At 41.4% G+C, this 19398-nt stretch overlaps 1 protein-coding gene across 6 annotated transcripts in view; it reads left to right on the forward strand.

Annotated features, from left to right (window-relative positions):
• The window catches only part of DOCK3 (dedicator of cytokinesis 3), a 628721-nt gene that overhangs the window by 485285 nt on the left and 124038 nt on the right, over window positions 1–19398 (forward strand). For all 6 annotated transcript variants that reach the window (XM_074958290.1, XM_074958294.1, XM_074958289.1 and 3 more), the window contains exon 15: window positions 9978–10102. In XM_074958290.1, coding sequence (XP_074814391.1) covers window positions 9978–10102 — 125 coding nt within the window. The remainder of the gene's footprint in view (window positions 1–9977; window positions 10103–19398) is intronic.

Genomic DNA, 19398 nt, shown 5'->3' on the forward strand with positions numbered 1-19398 from the left:
CTTGTTCCCCTCAGAAGCAGAGCGAAATACAGCCTGACCATTTTCTTCACCAAAAGCCAGAGTGATCATCAAGGGTTAAAATGATTGTACTAATCCCAATAATGATACCGTAATAGAAAGAATAAATAATAATAGATGTTGTGTGTCCCCTTTCTACTTTCCCATTGTTCCTATTAACATTAATATAGTCTCATGCACATTTTTAGGAAAGAATAGGACCTGATACTCATTTACGTTATGACAAGTTTATTTACACCAACTTTAAGGATTCTTTCACTGCCAAAACAATGAAAAGTGTCCTTAGTGTAAATGCAAATCAGGCCCGGTAGACCCTTTACAGGTTTTCAGTGGTGATTGGAAGAACAAGAGAGTAGTTATAAATCAGATATAGCATGATACCGTATAAGAGAAACTTTTGCTTAAGGGTTCCTATACATCATACGGATTACAGTTAATTGTGATTTGTTACAAGAAAAATCTAGTGAGGCTCAAAAGATACAGAATTTATGATCATACTGCTAACCGCGGCCCTGATTCTGTCATCCTTACGTGTTTGGAACATTACCATACTAAGTAGCTCTATTTATTTCCATTGGACTATTCATGGATGAAGGTACTACCCACTGTAAGGGTGGCAAGATCAGGCTGCCTAAGATCAAAACTGAGATATGCTGATTTATACCAGCTGAGGATCTGAACCCTAATTTTTACATGTGTTGTGTGGTCTGGGTTGATTGTTTCTTGGGTTTTTTGTTTGGTTTTTGTTTTTGTTTCAGAACCAGGGAACTGAAAAACAAATATATTTTGATTGCCCATTCTACCCCACTGTCTCTCCATGAGTACCAGGCATTCTTTTATAGAGTATAGGGGCCCAATCCTATAAAATACTATCACTTCCTATTGCTGAGCCCCAGTGACTTAAGATGCATAGAGGGGGCTCAGTAACTCACAGGATTGGGCCCTACATAAATAGGGCCATTTTGACAGTTGGATATAAACAGACGCACATGTTAAGTTTTTAATATACAGATAGTCCTTAATCGCCTGGCTTTGCAGGCCATGAGAGACTGGACTTTTACTTAATAAATCCTGTAAAGACTCCCTGGGTAAATACTCCTTTTTACTGAAATATTCCTCAATTATTCAGAAAGCTGGGTACAAATACAAACTGAACTGAGCTGCCTTTTTTCCCCAAAGGACATTGATGTATTAAGTCCATTTCAGAAGGCTGCAAAGCTGGAGAAAGCTGGCCACTCTGTAAACAGATGTTGAGAGTCAAGACTTCAAGATTTACCGTTCTGTCTCTAGCTTATTCTGTGACCTTGAACAAGTCATGTAACCTCTTTACCTCATTTTTCCCATATATAAAATAGGGATAATAATCATTCCTTTCCTCAAAAGGTCGTTGTAAGTGTAGTTAAAAAATTTTGAGATCCTCTAATGAAAAGTGCTACATAAATGCATAAAAGCTTATGCTCAAATAAATTTGTTAGTCTCTAAGGTGCCACAAGTACTCCTTTTCTTTTTATAAATGCAGACTGTTACTATAAGGTATAATTACTTTGTGGCCAGAACATCATGGTAAACCCTTTCAACAGAGAACATGAAAATCCCTTTAGCAAAAATCTCCTTACTATAATAGATGCCAGCTACTAAGTTGTCACTAAACTAGAGTAGTTCATATTTTTTAAGATATTTTCAGCTTAAAGCCATTAATACACAGGATGAGCATTCGCGATTTTCAAACGTTCTGCAGTACACTTTTCCGTTTTTGGTACATATACAAATACAAAACCAATATATAGTTATAGCAGCTTTTCATGGCATTTTTAGGTTAGAAGATAGAGGATTTCATTTTCATATAAGTAAAGTTGCCAAAGCTTGCTAGGTTTATAGCTTGATCAGGATTTGTTTTCTGAACCTGAGGCTTCATAAACAGAGAGGGGGGAAAAAACTCCAGTGGAGGGAGGAAGGACCCATTGGGTATATTTTTCTGATAAAATACAGAAGAATATAATTTGGTTTTATGTAACATTTTTCACACTCAAAAGCATTTTCAAGGCATTTCACTGAGAAATAAATTGTAGTAACTGACTAGGTGAATTCTACGAACTTTATATGCTCAGTAACAGCTAATACCTGGCTTTGGAAATTAGACCCACTTTTGTTGAGAGAAGTAACACAAGCAGAGACATTCGTGCTATGCTATTGAAAATTTCCATTACATATTTCATTTCAACCTAGACAGCCACCCAAAATGAATCTTATAGCAGTATTATTCCTGCCTTAAAGGTATGAGGCTACAACTAATCCCATTTTCTAATCTGCAATATTCTTCTTACAAAGATATGACATCCTAAACAATCCAGGCTTCCAAGCCACACTGTTCTTCTCCCAAAACCATGAATAGAGAAATATCAGTTATTGCTGCTTCAGGGAGCCATTGCAATTTACACTTTTGCCACACAGAGGAAATAGATTAGCTGGTATGTGAGAAAAGTCCTTCTTTGTTTGTTTATTTTTGTTTTATAAATGATGTGAAAGATCTGATTTAAAGAGCAGGAATTCTGTTAGCCAGGCCTTTTGATTTGAAATGTCATTGCCATTCTGTATTAAAGCTGACTTAGATCATTTTCTAAAGTCATTGACAAGACCTTTTTAGTCACAAGCAAGCTACATAGGGTGACCAGACAGCAAATGTGAAAAATCGGGACGGGGGTGGGGGGTAACAGGAGCCTATATAAGAAAAAGACCCAAAAATCAGGACTGTCCCTATAAAATCGGGACATCTGGTCACCCTAAAGCTGCACTCTCATTTCCGTTTAAACATTTGTTGCGGAATAGCACCTCTTGCTTTCTAAGTGTAATTAATGAACGTGGATAATTTCAGTTAATGAACTGATGTGGGACTGAAGACTTGCTGTGGTTTCTGTGCAACCCTTAGGCCTTGTCTACACTACAGAGTTTTGTCGATGCAAGTTAAGCTGACGATCAAAAACGGTATAATTACACCACTTGTGCGTGTTCTCACTATGCTCCTTCTGTCAGCAGAGTGCATCTATACTTGGTGCTCTAGCATCAACAGTGAGAGCAGTGCACTGTGGGTAGCCATCCCACTGTGCTACTTGCCACCTTCTGCAGCTAGGAGTTGTGGGAAAGCAGAGTGGATCACAGTGCATCATGGGTGCAGGCTCAACGTCCCCTGATGCAGGTCTTTCTGTCCCAGCATTCTATGGGCTTCTGACTGCATTTCCCAGCATTTTTCAATGGCCCCTGTTTACTGTGCACCCGCCATCTCTGTCTGAAAGGCTGGATCCTGCACCGCTCTCTACTGTTGTGGTCACTGTTATGAACATGTCGTGGATGGTCATGCAGTATATCATGAGCTCCAAATCTGAACAGGAATCAGAGTTGCCTGACCTGCTGTGTGCCATGGAAAGAAACAATGCCAGATTACTTTTGACATTCACAGAGCAGCTGAACATGGTGGACAGTTGCTTTTGGGCTCGGGAAACAAGCACTGAATGATGGGATTGCATCATTATGCAGGTCTGGGATGATGAGCAGTGGCTACAGAACTTTTGGATGTGGAAAGCCACCTTCCAGGAACTGTGTGCGGAGCTCGCCCCAGTACTGCGGCACAAGGACTCCAAAATGAGAGCTGCCCTCTCAGCGGAGAAATGCCTGACGATCGCTGTGTAGAAGCTGGTTAAGCTACCAGTCAGTCGCAAATCACTTTGGAGTCAGGAAGTTGACCACTGGGGCTGTGTTAATGCAATTATGCAGAGCTATTAATTGCATCATGTTATAAAGGACTGTGACTCTTGGCAATATGTGTGAAAGAGTGGATGGCTTTGTGGCAATGGGATTCCCTAACTGCGGAAGGGCAATAGATGGCATGCATATTCCAATTTTGGCCCCAGACCATCTTGTGATGGAGTACATCAATAGAAAGAGGTACTTCTCTATAGTATTGCAGGCACTTGTGGATCATGCGGACGTTTCACTGACATCAACGTGGGGTGGTCTCGGAAGGTGCATGATGCATGCGTCTTCAGGAGCACTGGCCTCTACAGAAAGCTCCAAGCAGGGACTTTCTTTCCAGAACAGAGATTCCAGTGGGGGATGTTGAAATGCCTGTAGTGATCCTGGGAGACCCAGCCTACTCCTTATTCCCATGACTCATGAAGCTTTACATGGGAAATCTGGACAACAGCAAGGAGTGCTTCAAGAATAGGCTGAGCAGATGCAGAATGACTGTGGAATGTGCCTTTGGCTGATTAAAAGCATGCTGGCAGTGCCTTTATGGCAGGTTAGGCCTAAATGAGGAAAACATTCCCATAATCATAGCAGCCTGCTGCATGCTCCATAATATTTGTGAGGCTAAGAATAAAAAGTTTTCCCCTGGAGTGGAGTGCGGAGATGGATTGCCTGCCTGCTGAATTTGAGCAGCCAGATACCAGGGTTATTAGAGGGGCAAAACGGGGCTATTCAAATCAGGGAGGCTTTGAGGCAAGATTTTGATAATGAGCACCAGTAATGTGTCTTTCTATACAGCACTCTGCCATGCTTTGTTAATGTGCTGCCTTGGATGAAAATTGTGATGATTCTTGAGCAGGATTTGAGGTCAGCAAATGATCAGACTGCCGCTATGTATTTCTACCAGCAGCAACCACCATGAGTAGGAGACAAATAAAGATTGGTTATCTTTCAGAGAGTTTGTTTTTATTAAATACCAATTAACAACACACACAAAAGGATTGGTGGGAAGGGAGATAAGAGTGCAGGGCAGTGTTGGCTCTCATAGCTGTGTGTAAGTCCAGCTATCATTTTGGAAGCTGTCTGAAGGGGTGGAATGAATGGGGTACCGAGATGTTCCAGGAAGTATCAAGGAATGTGTGGGAGGAGTTTGGGGAGGACATGGAAAGCAGTTCTGTATCTGTTGCAGGGCAGCAGGGAGAGCATGCATGTGTTCTGTCTGGAGCATGATTGGGGACTTCAGTACCTCTGTTTGCTCCTCCATCACTTTTATCATCTGCTCCTGGTCCTTTACAAATGCGCTTCTTGGTCTCCTTTCTGTCCTGCCTTTCTATTTTAAATTTTTCCCTCAGGGTCTCTCTCCACTAACTGCATTCTCTTTTTTCGGCCTCTGAGGATTGGGGCACCTCTTGGAACATGTTCTCCTTGCTCCACCTTGGTCGCTTCCCTATCTGGCGGTGGCCCTTCGCTGGTGTGTAGGGGGTTCCCCTGAAGGCCACATCTGCAGGAGCACAGAAAAAAATACAAAGAAGCATGATGGTTAGTTCACACACAGCATTGAATCTTTACAGTAAAATACATCTCTTTTAACATACGAATCACTTTCACACTGTCCCTTGACAAGCATACATCTTGGCAAACACCCTAAGCGTGGTGAGTTTGGCCCAGGTCGGGGTTGGGTGTTCAGGTTCGGGCAGAGGGTCTAGGTAGATTTTTTTTAAGGGGATCGGTGCAGGTGACTAGGGACAATATTGTAAATTCTGCCACCATTTTCCTCAGGTGGGTTATCAAAGACAATATTTCACTCCTGAGGGTAAGCAAGGGTGCATCTCTTGCACGCATGCAGCTTCAGACTGGGTCCCTATGCTGCTCGCCTGTGTGCTGCTTTGGTCCCTGCACAAGTGATTGCCTATTGGCGTGGGAAAGTTTCCTACAATGGCTAAAGGAACAAAGCAGCTCTGCCAGGGAACCTTCAGCAGAGGATTGGCGAGTACCTACACAAAAGTTTCCTAGAGATCTCTATGGAGGATTCCCGTGAAATCTCGGTGTACATTAACACACTGTTCCACCACTCTGCTTAGCTGCACAGAGGAATGTATAGCACACTCAAACACAGCTAGTCTTGTACATTTCTATCCCTTTACTCACTTCGAGAATATACAGAGCAAAGGACAGCTCTACCTCATATAATCAAGCAGCATCTACTCAAGAAGATCACTTACCAGAGCTCTCCTCTCCTGTATCATGCACACCAGACACAGACTGCTGGGACTGGCTAGACCCCTCCGGAATGGAAAAGAGGTCCTGACTCACTGTGCCACCAGATGACCCTGCCGTGTGCTGCACATCATCTTCCATCTTGACCTCCTGATCCACGACTTTCTCCTTGCCATTGAGTTCACTGTCCATTGCCTCCAGCCCCACCGAAGTATCCACGGGGCTCGTGGTGGTGGTGGTAGAGTTACCGCCAAGGATGGCATCCAGCTCCATATAGAAGTGGCGCGTCTTTGGCGCAGCACCAGAGCGACGGTTTGTCTCCCTTGCCTTCTGGTATGCCTGCCTCTTCCGGGGCATTTAAAGGGGGAGGAGTGGATGCCTGTGTACCTGGGTGCAGGGCAGCAGAGTTTGAATTGCTGACAAGAGCAGTCAGGATGGGCATTGTGGGATATCTTCTGAAGGCCATTTACAGTGACATAACCAAGCGCAGTGTCTACACTGACACTTTGTCAATATAACTTAGCCACAAAAATCTCTACGCCTCTCGTGAAGGTGGTTTTATTTTATCAGCAAAGCAGGAGAATTTTGTTGGCAGACAGAGCATTGCAGTGTGTACACCTCCACTGTTTTGTCAACGAAACCTGACTTTTGTCAACAAAACTGTGTAGTGTAGGCAAGGTCTTAGTGCCTCTGGGCTTAGAAACCTCCTGCTGACAGCTACCATCTCAGAGAAATGTGACCCCAACTCATGGGGGCCAGTGGCAGAGGTGGTAAACCAATGTAATATTTAAGTAAATATTTTTAAGACAGTAAAATTATCTTCATCGTTAAAGTGAAGAACTTAATTCAGTAGTTCAATCTTCTGACTTTGGAATAACTAGACTCTCTGCAATCATAGGTTCAATATCTGATCAAGTTAACTCACCCCTTCTGTCAGGGTTCCTTCCCCACTCTGAACTCTAGGGTACAGATGTGGGGACCCGCATGAAAGACCCCCTAAGCTTATTTCTACCAGCTTAGGTTAAAAACTTCCCCAAGGTACAAATCTCTATTTGTCCTTGGACTGAGGTATGCTGCCACCACCAAGTGATTTAGACAAAGAATCAGGGAAAGGAATACTTGGAGTTCCTAGTCCCACAAAATATCCCCCCAAGCCTACACCCCCTTTCCTGGGGAGGCTTGAAAAATAAACAAGGTGAGCACAAACCAGACCCTTGGGTTTGTAGGACACTAAAAACCCAATCAGATTCTTAAAAAACAGAACTTTATTATAAAGGGGAAAAAAGTAAAAGAAGCACCTCTGTAAAATCAGGATGGAAGGTAATTTTACAGGACAATCAGATTAAAAACACAGAGGATTTCCCTCTAGGCAAAACTTAAAAGTTACAAAAATCCAGGGATAAACCTCCCTCTAGCACAGGGAAAATTCACAAGCTAAACCAAAAGATAAACTAACGCATTTCCTTGCTTTACTTACAATTTTTGTAATTTAGATACTTAGTTCAAGTAGGGCTTTGGGAGATGTATTTTCCCTGTCCTGATTTCTCACTGACCCGGAGAGAACCAACAAAGATAACAAGCAAAAACCTTCCCCCACAGATTTGAAAGTGTCTTCTCCCCTTATTGGTCTTTTTGGTCAGGTGCCAACCAGGTTACCTGAGCTTCTTAACCCTTTACAGGTAAGGAGGGATTTTATGATACCCTTAGCTGTATGTTTATGACGCCTTTTCTGTGCCAAAGTACATACATTTGCTCTTGTACCCTTTGCTGTGGGAAACACTTTATTTTTTAAAAGGTCCTGTTTGCTCTGCATTAACATTACAGACCCCAAGCTGTTTTTTGTAAATGCAGTTGCATCAGTGTGCTTGACTAAAATGCCTTCTCCCCTCATTTTTCATTGTGATGTCAATCACGGTATCTAAGCTGTATGTATCTTATGGGTTTCCTTTATATATACCTATGTAAAGCATCTTGGAATGTAAGATGCTATGTCAATATCAAATATTGTTATTAAACCAGGCTAGGGACTGATTTGTAATCTGTCACTAGAACTCTGATTTCCAGAGTCAGTCTTCAGCAAGATGGGGTCACCAGCAAGAGGCTCCAAAATACCCAATTATAATTAGTAAAATGTATTTCCAGAAAGTTAGTTTATAGATGTAAATTAATTCCTTTCGCCATATGAAGTGTTCTGAGGAAAATGTGTGCAGTTTTCACTAAGGACTGACCACGAGAAATTTCAAAGCAAATAATCAACTCTGACCTACATTTCTCTTTCATGTCAACAGACTGTTACATTTCTTTAATAGTCCCATAGCAAGTGCATAAATGGCTCAGCCTGCATTTTGAGCAATGAGACTGATTAAAATGCATTATCACTTTCCCATCATTGTGGTTTGCTAGGTGTTAAGTTTGACCACTAAACATTAGTAAGAAATGCTAGGTAAAATGCTTGAGGGTCTTCAGAAACCAGTTTCCATATGACAATTCCCACCTCCCTCCCCCATTAATTAGCCTTGGCATTTTCAGATCTCTAATTGTGAGATGCTTCAGACTGCAAACTTCATGGGGCTACACAGTGGGAGTGGGGATAATGCAGCAAGGAGGAGGCCCTGTATAGATTCCTGTTCATAAACAACTCCCAACAGAAGTCTCGGCAAAATAATATAGCTCTGTATCTAATATTAAGTGCTAAAGAGTTATACTTGTCACGAGCAAAAAGTGAGATAAAGACAAGGCTGAAAGCTTGTAGTGTTGATCCATACAGTGGATTTAGGAAAGGGGTTAAGGAACATTTCCGTTTAGGTGTAGACCGTGACAGATACAGAAGGATTTCCCTCACTGCCTCTTTCTTTGTGCTTCTGGTTAATGAACAGATTTAAATGCATCAGCTTCTCCAAGTACTGAAGTGGAAAAAACCATACTTCCAAACAGGCTCTGCATTGCTGGATAGCCATTCCATTACTTCATTATTTAGTTTCTTTGGGCTGCTTAACACAATATTTGCCTGAAAGGGTTTGATTTTTTGTTTTTTAACCTTACACATTTTTCACACCGTGTTAGCATGAGCTATCCTTCAGTATGCTATATGGAAAACCAACACAGATGAAAAAGTATATCTTTAGAAGCCAGTGACAGTTAAAAATAAATAAATGAAAAACCTAAAGAAAAATGGGTGCTCTCTTGTCTCCTTTTGTTACAGAACATAAACACTTTAGAGTTGACTACATTAGATTTGAAAGCTGATTTTCCCACACCAGCAGTAAATACTAGAAAAGTGGACTAGAAGCTGTCAAATTCAAAGCAACAAAGGGTTGACAGATTGTTACCCCCAGTACCCTAGCATCTGTATTTCTGGATATAATCATCTGCTCTGAAAGCACTTGAAAACAAGGTGATGAAAAATTGGCAGGCATTTCTAGTGCTCTCTCCCTAGCACTCCTGCATGGAGTCTGCAAGCTAGCCAGGAATCCAGCAGAAAGAAATGTATTAATTCTCACCCACTCCACCTCAGCAGAGGTTTGAATTACAAACAGATCTTCAAAACAAAGAACAGCTTTTGCTTTTGTTACAGTAATAATAAACATTAGTTTTGTTGTGAAAAGAATTACTTGAACTTACTTGCTACAAAATATCACAATTTTTAAAGCATACTAGAGACAGTTAATTAAGTGTTATTGACCATTGGTTAAACTTACCTGGATCATTCCAAATCAGATGACCCGGCAAAAGAATGTGAGGTTATTTTCCCATTCCCTTCACTCCCCCCGTAATAATGCAATTATTGATTCCAAATTCAGATTTAATACAAACGTTACTAACAACCCTCTGATTTAATTCATTGTTGGTCAAATATTCTTTTTTTTTTTTATTAACTTGCTGCTTGGAATGAGTTGAGCTCCAGCCAAAACCTTGAAGAACAAAGTCAGTCAGTTGCCTCCATAGAGGCACCATATCTTTGATGTGGTGTTTAAACATGTGACTTCTATCTCTCATTTCAGGTGATATACGTAATGACTTGTACCTGACACTAGAGAAGGGGGATTTTGAGAGAGGCGGGAAGAGTGTGCAGAAGAACATCGAAGTGACCATGTATGTTCTTTATGCAGATGGAGAGATCCTGAAGGTAAGCAAATTAGTTTGTTTCCGTGCTGAGTTACATCAATATCAACCTACTTGTTCCATGCACATCTTCTCTTGCCTTCTCTAATACCCTGGAAAGTTTTGAATAAAATGATTTCCTTCAACGTTTTGGGCCTTTGGGGTTCTTTATTTACTACTATACTATGATAAAGAGATTCAACTACCAGGCTTGAATTAATTTAGGGCAATTCTGCTAGTGGGGAAATAATGGTAAACCTCTGAATTTGGGCACTTGGACAAAACATTAATAAACAGTAAGTGAAAAGCTAATTTAGTAAACTTTTCACTCAGAGTGGATCAAAACTCAAGAATTCCATGCCAGTGATGGGAGGGGAGAAGGGTGCGGCTGACTAAATTTAAGTGAATGGCATTGTGCTTTGGTATGTGGGATCACAGCACTGCTCAGGTTTGGCTCAGCTGCCACTCTGTTAATGATGAGGGGTGGCTGGGCCAAATGTGAATGGCACTGTAACCCTGTGCACCAAGTCGCAATGCCCAGAATGAGGAACCAGGCCCAGCTCCGGGGAAGGAGCCACTGCTGCAGCGTGTGTGGGGCAGGCTCACAATTTTTAGTATCTAGCAAAAGTTATGAGGTTAAGCTCCCAGCTTGTCTCTTGAAAGTGTTGTGCAAGTTTCCTTTGAGGATGAGGACTGAATATGTCACTCTATACCTGACTGAATAGAGACACTGGATGTATGGCTTATTAAAATAATCTATTTCCCACTGACAACCCCCCCTTTCCTTTCCTCCCTATGACTGGAGGGGTATTAACGGACCATTTCATCTTGAATGGTCCCTTGAAATGTGTGTTAGTTACTTATGCTAAACAATCTGTTCCACCTTGTATTTAGCTGTGACACTGAGTGAGTTTCCCAGACCTATAGAAGAGCTCTGTGTAAGCTCAAAAGCGTATCTCTCTCACCAACCAGAAGTTGCTCCAATAAAAGATATTACCTCACCCACCTTATCTCTGATATCTGGGAACAACACAGCTACAACAACAATACTGCATACAAAAATATGAGTAAGGATGACAGAATTGGGCCTTTAGGGAGAGATTGAGATGTCCTTAAAATTATTGTCTTGTCCCACTGAAGTCTGTAGAAGGCATTGTATTCAAATTTGAATTATTTCCCAAGTCAACACGTTTGGTGGTTTTAGTCTAATTTCTGTCTAATTTTAGTGGAAATTTCCTCACACTACTTTGTAATTTAGCACCCCTTATCACAACCAGCAATCTCTGTTCAGAATAAGCCATAGACCAGGAACAGCCAAATATATTTCAAATTGGAATTGTGGTGCTTTGACTGTGTGAGAGAAACTTGCGCAGTTCTGCTCAATTACTGTATGCTTGGAACAGAGAATTGCTATCAATCTCTCCTCTCTATTAAGCACTAAAAGTTATTAAATTCACCCTATAATTAAAAGAAACTTGGGGGAGAAAATGGCTGCATCGCATTACGTAAGCAGCCTCAAGGAACTCAGGTGATCCTTCTGGGAAAACAAATATAAACACTGAAGATATTGGATCAAGCAGCTCTTCCAGAAACTCCTTACTATTAATGTTTACAATAAAAAATTATTAATCTTTAATGCACTCTTTTTCATTTTCTATTATGTTGAATTATTGCAGCTGAAGTTCTCTAGCTGACAGTGTCTTTGCAGCAACAGCTTCTCCTTCTGTTTAATATCAAAATCCTATCTGACCTTAAATGATATCTGCTTCACTCCTGATGGGAAATGGCAGGGGCGTCACAAGTATAAAATTAAAAGCCCACTTGCTCTAAATGGCCAAAATGAAGATTAACTAGACCACATGTATGAAGTGTAAAGTAAAATACCTTGAAATTTTGCGAATAGTTTGAAACAAAACAGAATGATTCTGAAAATAAAAGATAAAACAATATTAATTTAGTATCATACTGAAAACACCTAGGGTAATAAACCCATGTAGGTTTTTGGCAAATGGATGCCTAGACATCTTAAAATCCATTACAGAGCTGAGACTATTAAAGTGATAGATCTCATCATTCTCAGAGATCTTCACCTAAATTAAGAGGAAGACCTTGAAAGCAAACTTTTTGTCTAATCTTTACAGCATTTTGGAGGCTGACACAAACTGGAAACCTAACATTTGAGGAGCTGAAGTTTTCTGTTTTTCAGGGTTTTTCTATAGATTTAGAACACCAGTATACACTTAAAAGGTCAACTGTCTTCTACAAGGACAAGGATATTAATGTGGAATGATAAATTACCCCACTAAATTAACAGTAATCCCAGATGGCTGGTCTCATTTGCTTTTACTTTGGCAGATGAATTGGCAAAATTTTTACATCACGCAGAAAACTCGACAGTGAGCAAAGAGATGAGACGGGATTAGTCTCCAAATTGAATGCCGTATAGTGTGTTTCTGTTATGTGGTACTGATTATTTCTGCATATTGGCGACTGGCATTTTTGAAGTGGTCTAAATTCAATTCAATAGATGTTAAATGTGATATGTTTCATGCTGCTATTCTGAAGTAATAAACTATACAAATATTCAGATTAAAGGGAGCAGAGTTCTGCTTTCTCTTGTGGGCTCTTATTGCGCTAGGCTGGATATTTTGCTTACTTGTTATGAGGTATGTCATATCCCATTTAGGAATCCTCAGTTGTTGTTAATCAGTTCCTTTTTGGACAGCTGTTTGAACATTTGAAATGCTCTATAAGTTAGGGAACATTCTTTTGAATTTTGGGTCTGATCCTCAGCTGGTGTAAATTGAAATATCTCCATTGTTTTCAGTCAAGCTGTGTTGACTGATACCAGTTGAGAATCTGGCCTTACATGTTTCAGTTAAATATTTGGTCTGAAGTTTAAAAACACATGAACTTCTTTGTGCATTGAGCACACAATTTCTCCATTTTGAGGATGTGTCCGCTTGAACTAATCCGTTTGGATTGTAAATTCTTTTGGGCAAGGACTGTCTCTTGCTATAGTATCTGTTTGTACAGTACCTAGTACAATGAGGCCCCAATCTCAGTTGTAGCCTCTCGCTGCTACTGTAATATAAATAATAACAAAAATATGGGTCAGTATTAAAATGGCCCATCTTGTTGAAATAAGGATGGTCAGAGAGCTGGGGATATATTCAGTTCATCTTACTTAGAATCAATGTATGGCCCATGGTTCAGCTATGCATGCCAACATTACATTGTGACTAATTTTATAGATTTGGCATATTTATTATTATTGACATGTTCAATAATAATTATGGTTAAAGTTTCTCTTTTTCTTAATTAAACCTTTTAGAGTATTTCCTTTGTTGGATGATGGTGAGGTCATGTAAGGAACTAGGACAAAGGTTCAGATATCACAGATTTGAGAGGTTAGACCCATATAGATTGTTAGGTAGATTTTTTTTTTATAAGTGACTGATTTTAAAAATATATCACTTCATTTCAAAGATATCCCAAATCCAAGTAAATAAAAGAGCATTGGGTCCTCCTCAGAGAAGCCAGGACCACAAATCAGTTTCTTACAAGAGATCTACTTAATTTCTTACCAAATTACAAGTAAGAATGGATATATATGCATCCAATGAAGTGAGTGGTAGCTCACGAAAGCTTATGCTCAAATAAATTTGTTAGTCTTTAAGGTGCCACAAGTCCTCCTTTTCTTTTTGCGGATACAGACTAACACGGCTGCTACTCTGAAATAAGCAGATTGAGTGACAATGATTTTGATACATGGGCACTTCAGTGTTAAGTCTCTTTTGAGAAACAGAGGCCATTTTATTGTAGTGGAGGGAAGGAGAGGAGAGATGGAATTGTTATTAGTTAATATGAATTCCTATGCTTTGAATGCTTCAGGAACTGGCACCTTACAAATAAACTCTGTTTTTCTACTATATGTAGAAGCATGTGATATAACAATAAGCACTTATTAACAAAATTCTTGATCATTGTGACAAAGTCAAACCTCACAGCTATAAGAGAGTGGTGGAAGTCATGTGTATCAGTCCTATAACGGTGAAGACCCTTTTTCCTATGAACTGAAAAGACGTTACCTCAGGTTAATTAGAGACACTTGAGTCCAATTAAGGGCTGCTGATGACCTTTAAAAGCCCCTCCTCCAGTAAGAGAGTGGGAGGAAGGAGAAGAAACAAGCTTCAGCAGGGTTAGGGGCAGCAGGAAGAAAAGGGTTATCCTAGGTGAGAAGGCTGGTCTCCTCCGTACACGGGAAACATTGAATTTACTTCTGTTTTGGGGAAGGGCTAGTAACCAGAAACCAGCATAATAAGTTAATACTCTAGTCAGGGGTCCAGGAGATATATTTCTTTTGTATTATGGGGTTCTTTTGCTTAAGAGAACTACTCTAGCCTACCCTGAGCCTGACCTTGTAAATATTGTAAATAAACCAAAGTTAAGAATTTAAAAACCTCCAGAGTAGGACTGACTTACTCCAGCCCTGCCTCTGCCACCACAGAGAGAAATGCTGAGGCTGACGTGGCAAAAAAGATGCCTTGCCACATCATATACAGAAATCTGCTGTATGGGTGAGGGAACATGTAGAAAGAGAGAAACCTCACCTTTGGTCTTCTTTCCTTCTGAGCTGCTGACAAATTGGAAAGTCTAATTCCTCCACTGATTATGGTCACTCACTAGTTGTTGTGGTACTTCATCCCAGCTGATGCCGGATCAATCAGTGTCCTCTGGCACTGTCTTCAGTTAATTCTTCCTTGACCTTCCTTGCTTTCTTTTTCTGTTGTCAGATACCCATTTCAATACTTGCTTAGCATGTCTCTTGTCTTCCATATGGTATATATGTCCTAGGCAGCTGACCCATCTTTCTTTGATGATATTTTATAACCTGTCCTGCTCTCTCAGCTCCCTTACTCTTATATTTGTAATTTTGTCTTTTCATGAAATATTCAGTATTTTCCTCCACCATCTTTGATGGGAAGCCTCCAATCTCTTTTTGTTAGCCACAGTCATTGGCCATGTCTCTGCTCTGTACAGAAACATGCTCAGTACAATCACATGGTATAATCTGACCTATCATTTGGTGTGAAGATCTGTTTGACCAAATTTGGTCATCCTTCCAAAAGTGGTGTTTTTCTTGTGTGAATATGTTTATCACAGCCACCTTTGAATGACATCACACACACACAGGTATCAGAACATTGCTAGCTGTTAAATTTCTTTTCCATCCATGTACACCTTTGTATCTGTTGTCCAGTTTTCTACTTTCATAATATTGATTTTTCTCTGCCTTGATTTTCAGTCCAAATTTTGCTGCTTCCTGTTCTACCTCTGATGTTAGGGCAGTAATTCCATTCCATTCATACTTAGGGCTGGTCTACACTATGGTGGTAAATTGATCTAAGTTACGCTACTTCATTGAAATACGTAACTGGAGTCAACGTAGCTAGATCCGCTTACCGCAGTGTCTACGCTGTGCTGTGTCGATGGGAGACACTCTCCCACCAACTTCCCTTACCCTTCTTGGCGGAGAGGTGGAGTAGACAATTCGATCAGAAAGTGCTCTCCCATCAATTTAGCATGTCTTCATCAGACCTGCTAAACCGATACTGCTGCAGGGATCAGAGCAGTGCCGATTTAGCCAGTAGTGTAGACCTGGCCTCAGTAAAGCAATGTTGTTGGCAAAGTTAACGTTGTGTTAACTAGTCTCTGCTAACCAATTTTACACCGTCCATGATGCCTTGTGTTGCCTGCTTCATCACCCAATCTACTGCCAATGCAAAGAGGATTGATGATAACACACACCCTTATCTAACTCCAGTCACAATATTGAACCATTCACCCAGGCCTGTATCCAATCTTACTATGCATCTACTTCCATGATATAAACTCCTTATAGTGCTGATCAGTTTATCTGCTATATCCTAGCTTCTAGCAATATTAAAAGAGATTAAACTTTATTTATTATGTAGTGCCTAAGAGCCAACCAAGAATTGGCCCCATTGTTGTAGGCACTGTAAATATACACAGTATTAGGGAGTCCCTGCCCCACAGAGTTTACTGTCTAAATAGACGAGAGAGACACAGGGCAGGGGAAGAGGGTATAATACACAAGCTGAGTGAACAGTGTAATGGCAGCAAATGTCAGGTTAGTTACATGATTATATTTATTTATTGTGGGGTTACTTAGAAGGAGATAAGCTAAATATAAAGGGCAGAGAAGGAGAGTGAGGCTGATAGGGAAGGGGGTAAGAGGAGCAGGTGTGGAGTGAAGCTAAGGTGACGAGACTGCAAAGGAGAGAGAGGGTTGTAGCTAGAGCCCTGCAACTCTACAGATATCCACCTTATATCATGGACCATTTTTGCAGATCATGGATCAAATGTGGATACAAATTTTGTATCTGCGCAGGGCTCTCGTTGAAGCAAACAACCAATCACCATAGGGCACAGAAAATCCAGTCAAAGTTGTAGAAAGTTCTCTGAATGTCCAGTGGTCCCTGCTTTGGCTGCATCTGGCTGGTTCCTCTCTGCTGTTTTACCTGTGGGGAGGGGCACTTGAGTCCTAGTGCCCCCAGAGTATTCTGTTACATTATAATCTCATAGACTTTAAGGTCAGAAGAGACCATAATGATCCTCTAGTCTGACCTCCTGCACATTGCAGGCCACAGAACCTCACCCACTCACTCCTGTAACAGATCCCTAACCTCTGTCTGAGTTACTGAAGTCCTCAAATCATGATTTAAAGACTTCAAGTTACAGAGAATCCACCAATTACACTATTTTAAATCTGCAAGTGACTCTTGCCCCATGCTGTAGAGGAAGGCAAAAAAACCTCCCAGAGTCTCTACCAATCTGATCCGGGGGGAAAAAATCCTACCCGACCCCAAATATGGCGATCAGTTTAGACCCTGAGGAGCATGTGGGCAAGAACCACTAGCCAGACACCTGGGAACGAATTCTCTGTAGTAACTCAAAGCCATCCCCATCTAGCGTCCCATCACCAGCCATTGGAAATATTTGCTGCTAGCTGTCACAGATCCGCTTCATGCCATTGTTGTCAATCTCATCATACCATCCCCTCCATAAACTTATCAAGCTCAGTCTTGAAGCCAGTTAGGTTTTTTGCCCCCACTACTTCCTTTAGAAGGCTGCTCCAAAACTTCAGTCCTCTGATGGTTAGAAACCTTTGTCTAATTTCAAGCCTAAACTTGTTGATGGCCAGTTTATAGCCATTTGTTCTTGTGTCCACATGGGTGCATAACTTAAATACCTTCTCTCCCTCCCTGGCATTTATCCCTCTGATGTATTTATAGAGAGCAATCATATCTCCCCTCAGCCTTCTTTTGCTTAATCTAAATAAGCCACGCTCTTTGAGTCTCCTCTCATAAGGTAGGTTTTCCATTCCTTGGATCATCCTAGTAACCATTCTCTGCACCTGTTCTATTTTGAATTCATTCTGTTATGTTCCTTCCATATAAATATTTCAAATTGATAGAGAAGTTCAGAACATTAAAAGGGAGGAACCTACCCCACCCAAAAAATAAAAAATCAATAATCCAAAACCTGGGTTACTATTTTCCTGGAAGGAGTGGGGGTAACAAAAACAAAATCAATTTTTCTTGGAAGTTATACTTGCAGATTCTTTCAACTGTCCTTTTTCTGCTTTGTTTTAAGATGTATGGTGTAGTCAGAGCTTCCAGGTTGCTTTGCAGGTGTCCAGCCAGTGAATGCATTTGTGCTTTACCTTTTTGTATATCTGTATTTCAATACAAACCATGGAGTGTCTCCTTCTTGGCCCTGGTCTACACTACGAGTATAGGTCGAATTTAGCAGCGTTAGATTGATTTAACCCTGCACCCATCCACACAACGAAGCCATTTTTGTCGACTTAATGGGCTCTTAAAATTGATTTCTGTACTCCTCCCCAACGAGGGGGATTAGCACTGAAATTGACATCGCCAGGTTGAATTTGGGTTAGTGTGGACGCAATTCGACGGTATTGGCCTCCAGGAGCTATCCCACAGTGCTCCATTGTGACTGCTATGGACAGCACTCTCAACTCAGATGCACTGGCCAGGTAGACAGGAAAAGTCTCACAAACTTTTGAATTTCATTTCCTGTTTGGCCAGCATGGCAAGCTGATCAGCACAGGTGACCGTGCAGATCTCATCAGCAGAGGTGACCATGGAGTCCCAGAATCTTAAAAGAGCTCCAGCATGGACCGAATGGGAGGTACTGGATCTGATCGCTGTATGGGGAGACAAATCCGTGTTATCAGAACTCCGTTCCAAAAGACTTAAGGAGCTCAGGAAAGCCTACCAAAAAACCCAAGAGACAAATGCCCATTTGGGGTCACAGCCCCAGACATGCCGCTTCTATGATGAGCTGCATGCAATTCTAGGGGGTGCCCCTACAACTACCCCACACCTGTACGTGGCCTCCTGCAAGGGAGTCTCACTCAACAGGGATGAGGATTTTGGGGACGACGAAGATGATGAGGAGGGGGAGGTTGAAGATAGCACACACCAGGCAAGCGGAGAAACCATTCTCCCTGACAGCCAGGAACTGTTTATCACCCTGGAGACAGTACCCTCCCAACTTGGGCTCCCGGACCTTGAAGGTGGAGAAGGCACCTCTGGTGAGTGTACCTTTGTAAATATAATACACGGTTTAAAAGCAAGCATGTTTAATAATTAACTTGCCTTGAAGACTTGGGATGCATTCACAGCCAGTACAGCTACTGGAAAAGTCTGTCAAAGTGTCTGGGGATGGAGCGGAAATCCTCCAGGGACATCTCAATGAAGCTGCCCTGGAGGTACTCCCAAAGCCTTTGTAAAAGGTTTCTCCATGGTAGGACACTTTACCACGGCAGGCCAATAGCACGTAGTCTGGAATCATTGCATAAGAAAGCATGGCAGCATGTGGTCCTGCTGTTTGCTGGCATTCAAGCAACATCCATTCTTTATCGCTCTGTGTTATCCTCAGGAGAGTGATATCATTCATGGTCACCTGGTTGAAATAGGGGAATTTTATTAAGGGGACATTCAGAGGTGGCTATTGCTGCTGGGCTGTTTGCCTGTGGCTGAAAAGAAATCATCCCTGCTGTTAGCCATGTGGTGGGGGGAGGGGTGAAGCGATCATCCCAGAGAATTGGGTGGGGGGGTTAGTTGGTTTGTGCTGCACGTTAACCCGAAAACATCAGCCTCTCCTTTTAAATGGCCAATGTGTCTTTTTCAATTTTAAACTCCCTTTTTTCCTTCCGCAGCTGCAAATGTTTCAAAGCTGTGACTAGCATCTCTGTCCCAGAGGCTAGCA

This window comes from Natator depressus, chromosome 7 (assembly GCF_965152275.1).
Source record: "Natator depressus isolate rNatDep1 chromosome 7, rNatDep2.hap1, whole genome shotgun sequence".
Classification (NCBI taxonomy): Eukaryota; Metazoa; Chordata; order Testudines; family Cheloniidae; genus Natator; species Natator depressus.